Source organism: Oncorhynchus gorbuscha, unplaced genomic scaffold, assembly GCF_021184085.1.
Source record: "Oncorhynchus gorbuscha isolate QuinsamMale2020 ecotype Even-year unplaced genomic scaffold, OgorEven_v1.0 Un_scaffold_2381, whole genome shotgun sequence".
NCBI lineage: Eukaryota > Metazoa > Chordata > Actinopteri > Salmoniformes > Salmonidae > Oncorhynchus > Oncorhynchus gorbuscha.
In genome coordinates this window covers 1-11,440 of record NW_025746911.1, presented here as the reverse complement: position 1 = coordinate 11,440, position 11,440 = coordinate 1, and the positions used below count along the sequence as shown (strand labels likewise).

The 11,440-nt window shown below is 42.1% G+C and overlaps 1 protein-coding gene across 1 annotated transcript; it reads right to left on the bottom strand.

The window, feature by feature from the left end:
* Window positions 1-3,717: 3,717 nt before the first annotated feature.
* Window positions 3,718-8,835, bottom strand: LOC124025718 (the record flags this gene model as incomplete). Its single annotated transcript, XM_046339057.1, has 6 exons — window positions 3,718-4,702; window positions 4,835-4,884; window positions 4,975-5,148; window positions 6,451-6,630; window positions 8,185-8,358; window positions 8,605-8,835. Coding segments are annotated over 6 exons (1,540 nt in total), but the record flags the coding sequence as incomplete, so codon positions are not given.
* Between the last annotated feature and the right edge of the window lie 2,605 nt (window positions 8,836-11,440).

Below are 11,440 nucleotides of genomic sequence, written 5' to 3'. Positions count from 1 at the left end.
CACACACACACACACACACACACACACTCCCTACAGAATACCAACACAGAGGAGAGGCAAACAGAGAGAGACAAAAATAAGACACTCTTCAAAGACTTGGAACACAATCATCACACACACACACAACATATGTAGAAACACACACGCATGCACACACACATTGATTTTAAATTTGATTAGAACAGGAACGTGAGTGATTCACCACTCAGTGAGACAGCCTGTCAGTAAGCAAACCCCCTACTATCACATTCATCATCCTTCTGTCTGTTTCTCAGAGGAGAGGAAGAGGGAGAGATTCTAAATGCCTGTTAATATAATAATAATATATGCCATTTAGCAGACGCTTTTATCCAAAGCGACAGTCATGTGTGCATACATTCTACGTATGGGTGGTCCCGGGAATCGAACCCACTACCCTGGCGTTACAAGCGCCATGCTCTACCAACTGAGCTACAGAAGGACCACGGAGTCCATGGAGTGTTCCTTGGTGCATTAAAACACCACACACACTGCAGGAGACGCCACTAGTCAACATGTGTATGACACACACACGCACGCACACGCACGCACGCACACACACACACACACACACACACACACACACACACACACACACACACACACACACACACACACACACACACACACACACACACACACACACACACACACACACACACACACACACACACACACACACACACAGGAGTGTACATGCATGCGCCATATTGACAGGCCAAACCCGTATCCTAAGTTGTATGTATATGTGTGGGTGTGTGTTTGTGTGTGATTGTACAGACCAAACCGTTCTTCATACATGTACCCTACCGTCGCCATTATTCCCGCTTACCTCGAACGCTCGAGTCTCCCTCCTCCTCCTCCTCTGTCGTTCACTGCGTCTCCTCCTTCATCCCGCCTCTCCTCTTCTCTCCTCCGGTCCCCCAATCCTTCCCTCCCGTTGTTTTATCCTCGGTTCTCTCTCCCTCTCCTTCTTGCCGATGCAGTTAAAATAAGCCCGTGTAATAGGCGACCCGGTTGCTCCCGGGCGAGGCCACGCGCACCGTGTGTGTGAGAGCGAGATGGAATAAAGAAGGGAGTCAACCGATCCTTGACGTGGGAATTATCCGACAACGCGAGCGTATCCTCCTCGACGAAAAACACTCCACATGAGGAAACACAAGCCACTTTAGCGTCACACATACACTCAATCTCACCTAATAGGACTCGACGGTCTTTCCCGCTGTTGCACGTCACGTTGCACTAAAGTAGCTTATTATAATGATATCCCCTCGGGTTCCTATGGCGATGACTGTAGCCTATTCTACAGGCTAGTCCAGTTGGATGACAAATAGAAACGTACAGATATAACACATAGCAAATGGAAGTCATATTATATTATATGATCTATCGTCGAGTCCAGTCAAAATGCAGTCGCACTGTTGAGGCTGGTCTATTGGCAAATGTAAAACACTTCAGTAGCGCATAGCTTAGTAGGCTACAGCATCCTTCCTCTCCCCAGCCTGGAATGCGGAGGGCTCCAAGATTACACACGGATAGATATTATCCAGAGCATTTAAAGAATCTAGACCTGATCGTCCGTAATGCTCCATACACCTCACGACCGAATAGAGTTGATATGACCGACGATCAAATGTATGGAATCGTTAATACCCTAGCGTGATAGCGGAAAGTAACGTACGCACTGTTTCTCAATGGCACCGATTTCCGTTAAACGCGGCCTCGTCTAGCTCTGTCTCTCGCTCTCGCTCTCTCCTCTCTCTCTCTCTCTCTCTCTCTCTCTCTCTCTCTCTCTCTCTCTCTCTCTCTCTCTCTCTCTCTCTCTCTCTCTCTGCTCTCTCTCTCTCTCTCTCTCTCTCTCTCTCTCTCTCTCTCTCTCTCTCTCTCTCTCTCTCTCTCTCTCTCTCTCTCTCTCTCTCTCTCTCTCTCTCTTATTTTAATCAAACCAACAAATCTACACTTTAACATAGGCATAGTGGTAATCAGACAGTATAGGCTCTAATTGTAGTCTAGGACACATAGTTATTATTATTATTTTAAAACTGTACTATTTATAAAGATTGAATCTAGGAGTCAGGAGAAAGCCTAAACCTAACCAATCCAATGCAAATCATATGTAAGAGCAGGGAAAGAGCTCCTTACAAAAACCAAGCGTATTGTAGCCTACAGTACAATACAATATGTTGGCCTATACTGTATATGTTGCCTTCAGACAGTATTCACACCCCTCGACTTATTCCACATTTTGTTATGTAACAGCCTGAATTTAAAATGTATTCAATTGATCTGTTGTGTCGGTGATCTACACACAATACCCTATAATGTCAACGTGGAATTTTGTTTGTGGGAATTTATTTTATTAACAAAAAATTAAAAGCTGAAATGTCTTGAGTCAATGAGTATTCAAACCCTTTGTTACGTCAAGCCTAAATAAGTTCAGGAGTAAAAATGTGCTTAACAAGTCACATAGTAAGTTGCATGGACTCATTCTGTGTACAATAATAGTGTTTAACATGATGTTTGATTGACTACACCATCTCAGTACCCAACACATACAATTATCTGTTAGGTCCCTCAATTTCAAGCACAGATTCAACCACAAAGACCAGGGAGGTTTTTCAATGCCTCACAAAGAAGGGCACCGATTGGTAGATGTGTGTAAAAAAAAAAAAGAAAGAGCAGACGCTGAATATCCCTATGAGCATGTTATGGTGAAGTTACTAATTACACTTTGGACGGTGTATCAATACACCCAGTCACTACAAAGATACAGGCGTCCTTCCTAACTTAGTTGCCAGAGAGGGAGGAAACTGCTCAGGGAATTCTCCATGAGGACAATGGTGATTTTAAAACAGCTACACGGTTAAATGGTTGTGATATGAGAAAACAGAGGTTGGATCAACAACTTTGGAGTTACTCTGCAATATTAACCTAAATGACAGAGTGAAACGAAGGAAGCCTGTACAGAATTAAAATATTCCAAAACGTGCATCCTGTTTGTAACAAAGGCACTAAAAACATACTGCATAACATGTGGCAAAGAAATGAGCTTTTTGTCCTGAACACAAAGCATAATGTTTAGGCCATATCCACCACAACACATCACATCACTCTTCATATTTTCAAGCATTTTTAATTTTATTTTTATTGTATTCCTTTTTTGACCTTTATTTAACCAGGCAAGTCAGTTAAGAACAAATTCTTATTTTCAATGACGGCCTGGGAACAGTGGGTTAACTGCCTGTTCAGGGGCAGAACGACAAGATTTGTACCTTGTCAGCTCAGGGGTTTGAACTAGCAACCTTCCGGTTACAAGTCCAACGCTCTAACCACTAGGATACGCTGCCGCCCCATGGCTGCATCATGTTATGAGTATCTTTGTCATCAGCAAGGATTAAGACATTTTTTTAGGATAAAAAGTTGCTTACCAAGATGACATTGAATGTTCCTGAGTGGCCTAATTACAGTTTTGACTTAAATCCGCTTGAAAATCTATGGCAAGGCTTGATAATAGCTGTCTAACAATGATCAACAAACAATTTGACAGAACTTGAAGAATTGAACAAATAATAATGGTCAAATATTGTACAATCCAGGTGTGCAAAGCTATTAGAGCCTCAAAACGACTCACAACTGTAATCGCTGCCAACGGTGCTTCTACAAAGTATTGACTCAGTGGTGTGAATACGAATATCTGTCATGATCACAGTCAACAACATTTATCTGTTACAATGTCCATATCTGATGTCATGATCACTGTCAACAACATTTATCTGTTACAATGTCCATATCTGATGTTATGATCACTGACAACAACATTTATCTGTTACAATGTCCATATCTGATGTCATGATCACTGACAACAACACTCCATCATGTCACATGGTTGGATTAGAACAGGAATGTGACTGTGTTTCCATGGAGACCCAGGTGTACCTCCAGGACAGAGGAGACTACTCTACCTGGCTTAGGGACACTGAAGAGCCCTCATTAGAAACACTAAACCAAGGGTAGAGGGGCTCAGTGAATATGGTCTGGAATGTGTACACATGGGTCATTGTGTCAGAGTAGATCTCATAGAAGGAAAGTGTGCCGACCGGCCAGTCCAGAAACACTCCTACTCCGAGGCGTGGAGGGGAGGAGGACTGGTCTCTCTGGGGTTGAGGAGGGTTGATGAGGTTTGGAGGGGAGGAGGACTGGTCTCTCTGGGGTTGAGGAGGTTTGATGAGGTGTGGAGGGGAGGAGGACTGGTCTCTCTGGGGTTGAGGAGGGTTGATGAGGCGTGGAGGGGAGGAGGACTGGTCTCTCTGGGGTTGAGGAGGGTTGATGAGGTGTGGAGCATGTATTGTAGTATATTGACTATTGTGGAGGGCACCGTAATGATTCCCACGGCAGGTCAGACGCCAGGACTTCTTATTGTATCCAAATTCACTGGCAGAACCATCTCCTTTTCTACTGATGCCTTTACATGTCAGTCCAATGTCAGCCAGCCCACTGCACTCTACCTCCCAGTAACTGCGCCCAGTCAGACCCTCTCTACACAACACCTGGGTATAGTGATCAAATCTCTCTGGATGATCAGGATACGGCTGCTCCTCTTTAACCCTCTCCACCCTTCTGTTCCCCTCAGACAGAGAGAGGTTTCTGTGTGCTGTGTTTGGGTCCAGTGTGAGATCACAGGCATCTGCAGACAAGAGGACAAGTTAGAGGAGAGGGAATTGGTTAGAATTTGTCGGAATGTGTGTGTGTTTAATTATACGCCTGTTTGTCAAATGTATTGGTCAATAAACAGATTCCTTATAACTAACACCCTTACATTTCGTCATCAGCTGTGGTTTAACCCAGATCTCTTCTGTATGGTCCACACTGTGGGAGAGACAGAGGAACGGACAGAGTGAGTGAAACACAGTCTGTGTATGAATACAACAATATCATTTTCACAGTAACTGTACTAACTTGAGTTTCTCCAGTCTACAGTGTGGATCCTCCAGTCTAGCAGAGAGCAGCTTCACTCCAGAGTCTCCTGGGTGATTGAAGCTCAGGTCCAGTTCTCTCAGATGGGAGGGGTTTGACCTCAGAGCTGAAGCCAGAGAAGCACAGCCTTCCTCTGTGACTCTACAGAATGACAGCCTGCAGAGACAGGTCAACATGTTTTTACAACAGGACTGCTGCCCTCTAGTGGTGATAGCTGATACACAGTATATACATATTTCCAATTAAACCAACACCATTTCTAAATACTAACCGCTGGTTCTCTAGTTTACAATGTGGATTCTCCAGTTAACCCAGTATTTCCCTTATTGGTTGAGCTGACTTACTGGCTACTGTAATGATGTTGTGATTTGACAAATCATATTTTTTATTGAGCAGGTGTGTTTCTAAGCACTAACTTCAGTTTCTGTAGTTGACAGTGTGGATTCCCAGTCCATCAGAGAGCACCTTCACTCCTGAATCCTGCAGGTCATTGTGACTCAGATCCAGCTCTCTCAGGTGAGAGGACTTTGAGCTGAGAGCTGAAGTCAATGCTTTACACCCTTTCTTTGTCAGGGAACATCCATTCAGCCTAAAGGGGATAATATATTGCAACATGATGAGTAACAAGTAAACAACTTTGAAAATAACATTAGAGAAAACATTAAAGACAAAACAAACAATTCCATTAAATCAGACTAATCAATTTAAATGCATTCATGGCAAAGAAAGTCTCTATGGGCAGTGAACAACAAATGTTTAAGTCTGCTAGTGTTAATATGCAGTTATACCTGTAGTAGATATGAATCTTTGGACCAGGCTTCCAAGTAAAAGCAATTATTATCAATAATAAATATATCTGAATATGCTCTCCTTGACAATTTGCCCCTTACAAACTGTCCAATAATCAATGAGTTCTGGTCATGTGACAAACCCTCCCAAAGTACTGACCTCAGTGTCTGTAGTTTACAGTGTAGATATTGACCTCAGTGTCTGTAGTTTACAGTGTAGATACTGACCTCAGTGTCTGTAGTTTACAGTGTAGATAATGACCTCAGTGTCTGTAGTTTACAGTGTAGATAATGACCTCAGTGTCTGTAGTTTATAGTGTAGATATTGACCTCAGTGTCTGTAGTTTATAGTGTAGATATTGACCTCAGTGTCTGTAGTTTATAGTGTAGATACTGACCTCAGTGTCTGTAGTTTATAGTGTAGATACTGACCTCAGTGTCTGTAGTTTACAGTGTAGATAATGACCTCAGTGTCTGTAGTTTATAGTGTAGATATTGACCTCAGTGTCTGTAGTTTATAGTGTTGATATTGACCTCAGTGTCTGTAGTTTACAGTGTTGATATTGACCTCAGTGTCTGTAGTTTACAGTGTTGATATTGACCTCAGTGTCTGTAGTTTACAGTGTAGATATTGACCTCAGTGTCTGTAGTTTACAGTGTTGATATTGACCTCAGTGTCTGTAGTTTACAGTGTGGATGGTTCAGAGCAGTGAAGAGTTCCCTCCCACCACCGTCAGACAGTCCACTGTTCCTCAGGTCCAGGTCCAGTTCTCTCAGAGGTGAGTCTGCTGATTGGAGAACGGAGGCCAGTGATCCCCAGTCCTCTTCAGAGAGTCTAAAGCTAGACAGTCTGTAGAAACAGGGATAATATCACTCATACAGAACATGATGTAGTGTTGGTCAGAGACCAATAACATAACAGCATTATTCAGAACCTGTCATTTCAGATGGTAACACATTTAGTACATCAACTCTTAGTGATGTATGTAGGTATGTAGTCATGTCTGTAGGTATGTAGTCATGAATGTACATTTACATTTACATTTAAGTCATTTAGCAGACGCTCTTATCCAGAGCGACTTACAAATTGGTGCATTCACCTTATGACATCCAGTGGAACAGTCACTTTACAATAGTACATCTAAATCTTTTAAGGGGGGGGGGTGAGAAGGATTACTTTATCCTATCCTAGGTATTCCTTAAAGAGGTGGGGTTTCAGGTGTCTCCGGAAGGTGGTGATTGACTCCGCTGTCCTGGCGTCGTGAGGGAGTTTGTTCCACCATTGTAGGTATGTAGTCGTATCTGTAGGTATTGTAGTCATGTCTGTAGGTATGTAGTCATGTCTGTAGGTATTGTAGTCTTGTCTGTAGGTATGTAGTCATGTCTGTAGGTATTGTAGTCATGAATGTAGGTATGTAGTCATGTCTGTAGGTATGTAGTCATTTCTGTAGGTATGTAGTGATGTATGTAGTTATTGTAGTCATGTCTGTAGGTATGTGGTGATGTCTGTAGGTATGTAGTCATGTCTGTAGGCCTGTAGTCGTATCTGTAGGCATGTAGTCATGTCTGTAGGCATGTAGTCATGTCTGTAGGTATGTGTCTGTCTGTAGGTATGTGTCTGTCTGTAGGCCTGTAGTCATGTCTGTAGGTATGTGTCTGTCTGTAGGTATGTGTCTGTCTGTAGGCATGTAGTCATGTCTGTAGGCATGTAGTCATGTCTGTAGGCATGTAGTCATGTCTGTAGGCCTGTAGTCGTATCTGTAGGTATGTGGTCGTATCTGTAGGTATTGTAGTCATATCTGTAGGTATGTAGGTAGTCATATCTGTAGGTATGTAGTCGTATCTGTAGGTATTGTAGTCATATCTGTAGGTATGTAGGTAGTCATGTCTGTAGGTATGTGTCTGTCTGTAGGTATGTAGTCGTATCTGTAGGTATGTGTCTGTCTGTAGGTATGTGGTGATGTCTGTAGGTATTGTAGTCATATCTGTAGGTATGTAGGTAGTCATGTCTGTAGGTATGTAGTCGTATCTGTAGGTATGTGTCTGTCTGTAGGTATGTGGTGATGTCTGGAGGTATTGTAGTCATATCTGTAGGTATGTAGGTAGTCATGTCTGTAGGTATGTAGGTAGTCATGTCTGTAGGTATGTGGTCGTATCTGTAGGTATGTGTCTGTCTGTAGGTATGTGTCTGTCTGTAGGTATGTAGGTAGTCATGCCTGTAGGTATGTGTCTGTCTGTAGGTATGTGTCTGTCTGTAGGCCTGTGGTCATTAAAATAATTCTAAATGAACAAATAATGTCTGTTCACAGTTAATTATTACAGATAATTTTACTCCAACAAACTGTCCAACAATGACTACCTGTTTCGGCTATTGTCATGTGATCAACCCTCCCACAGTACTAACCGCAGTTTGTGCAGTTTACAGTTCTGATGTTTCAGAGAAGTAAAGAGTTCCCTCCCACCACCATCAGACAGCTTAGTGTCTCTCAGGTCCAGTTCTCTCAGATGTGAGTCTGCTGATTGGAGAGCAGAATGCAGTAACCCACAGTGCTCTTCAGAGAGTTTATAGCCACCCAGTCTGTAGAAACAGAGACAATATCACTCAGACAGAGTGTGATGTAATGCAGGTCAGGGACACATACCAGCATTATAACAAATTCAGCACAGTGAGGTCAAAATCTTCCTCAGATAAGTCTGCTGTGTTTGTCAGAAGTTCTGTGAGTGACAAAAACACAATGTTCAAGGAATGATCATTCTACCCCTACCAACAATGATTAATCTTTTATCATTTTCATCATGAGAAGACCTCCTCAATACTACTGACCTCAGTGTCTCCAGTTTACAGTGTGGATGTTTCAGTGCAGCGAGGACAACAGTCAGCGCAGCAAAGAGAACAGTCAGTCTGGCCTCATCGTCACCATCAGGATCATCAACACCATCAGGATCACGCTCCCCGATGTCGTCCAGGTGCAGCTCTCTTAGATGTGAGTCTGCTGATTGGAGAATGGAGGCCAGTGATTCGTAGTCCTCCATAGAGAGTTCAAAGCCAATCAGTCTGTAGATACAGAGACAATATAATTCATTAGGGCTGTGATGATACCAGTATCATGATGTCTTTTCCATGGCAAAAATTAAAACACAAAGGAGACCAAACTCTTTGGTCCTTTAAAAACCTGCTGTATGTGTGGTAGCATGGAAAATAATTCAATGTTACTCTGGATGACAACCTAATGATGTTAGTTACCAACATTAGGGCTGTGTTCCTAAAGAAGTTAACCTCTGGGATGGTTCGGGATATGAGCGTCCCACCTCGCCAACAGCCAGTGAAATTGCAGGGCACCAAATTCAAACAACAGAAATCTCATGATTAAAATTCCTCAAACATACAAGTTTTATACACATTTTAAAGATAAACTTCTTGTTAATCCAGCCACAGTGTCCGATTTCAAATTGGCTTTACAGCGAAAGCACACCATGCAATTATGTTAGGTCAGCGCCTAGCCACAGAAATCCATACAGCCATTTTCCAACCAAGGAGATGTGTCACAAAAGTCAGAAATAGTGATTAAATTAATCACTAACCTTTGATGATCTTCCCAGGATGGCACTCCCAGGACTCCATGTTAGACAATAAATGTTTGTTTTGTTCGATAATCTTTATTTCCAAATACCTCCTTTTTGTTTGCACGTTTCGTCAAGTAATCCATAGGCACAAAGTCCAGTCCAGACGAATAGTCAAAAAAGTTAAATTAAAGTTCATAGAAACATGTCAAACGATGTATATTATACATCTTTAGGATGTTTTTATCATAAAACTTCAATAATATTCCAACCGGACAATTCCGTTGCTATCAGAATGGAAAGAGAACGAATGGCACGCTCACGGCCATGAGCAAAAAACAACTCATGGCTTTCAGCTGAGCCACTTACTCTGAGCGGTCTTATTCTCTCCCCTTTCACAATAGACATGCTGATTTTCCAAATGGAGTACAAGGGAGAATTCTGGTAGAAATTAGCGAAAAAAGGATTTCAGATCCGACATCTGTACAGGACAAAATATAAACACAAAAAGGCCTGGGTGTTGATGGTATCCTAAATGAAATGATCACATATTCAGACCACAAATTCCAATTACACTCTTTAACATCATCCTTAGCTCTGGCATCTTCCCCGATATTTGGAGCCAAGGACTGATCATTCCAAAAGAGCAGAGAGAAATTCGACCTCAATAACTACCGTGAGATGTGCTTCAGCAGCAACTTCTGGAAAATCCTCTGCATTATCATTAACAACAGACTCCTACATTTCCTGCATAAATGACTCATACATTTCCTGCAAAAATTACCGAATGACAGACCACGTATTCACCCTGCACACCCTAATTGTCAAAACAAACAAAACAAAACCAAAGTCTTCTCATTGTCATGCCCTGGTCGAAGTATTTTGTGTTTATCTTCATTTATTTGGTCAGGCCAGGGTGTGACATGGGTTTTTGTATGTGGTGTGTATGTAGTGGGATTGTAGCTTAGTGGGGTGTTCTAGGTAAGTCTATGTCAGTCTGAAGTGGTTCTCAATCAGAGGCAGGTGTTTATCGTTGTCTCTGATTGGGAACCATATTTAGGCAGCCATATTCTTTGGTTGTGTTGTGGGTGATTGTCCTTAGTGTCCTGATGTCCTTGTTCTGTGTTAGTTGACACAAAGTATAGGCTGTTTCGGTTTTCGTTACGTTTATTGATTTGTAGTGTTTGTGTTTTTTCGTGTCTACGTTGTTTATTAAACATGGATCGCAATCTACACGCTGCAGTTTGGTCCGACTCTCCTTCACCACTAGAAAACCGTTACACTCATGCTTTGTTGATTTGTCAATATGGCATGAGGGTCTGCTATTTAAATTGATGGAAAGTGGTGTTGGGGGGACATACATCATTATAAAATCAATGTACAATGAAGTGTGTGGTTTAAACAAACAACAAGTGTGTGGTTTAAACCCCCCAATGTACACAAACAACAAGTGTGTGGTTTAAACCCCCAATGTACACAAACAACAAGTGTGTGGTTTAAACCCCCAATGTACACAAACAACAAGTGTGGTTTAAACCCCAAACAATGTGGTTTAAACAATGTACACAAACAACAAGTGTGTGGTTTAAACCCCCAATGTACACAAAACAAGTGTGTGGTTTAAACCCCCCAATGTACACAAACAACAAGTGTGTGGTTTAAACCCCCAATGTACACAAACAACAAGTGTGTGGTTTAAACCCCCAATGTACACAAACAACAAGTGTGTGGTTTAAACCCCCAATGTACACAAACAACAAGTGTGTGGTTTAAACCCCCAATGTACACAAACAACAAGTGTGTGGTTTAAACCCCCAATGTACACAAACAACAAGTGTGTGGTTTAAACCCCCAATGTACACAAACAACAAGTGTGTGGTTTAAACCCCCAATGTACACAAACAACAAGTGTGTGGTTTAAACCCCCAATGTACACAAACAACAAGTGTGTGGTTTAAACCCCCAATGTACACAAACAACAAGTGTGTGGTTTAAACCCCCAAACACAAACAACAAGTGTGTGGTTTAAACCAATGTACACAAACAACAAGTGTGTGGTTTAAACCCCCAATGTACACAAACAACAAGTGTGTGGTTTA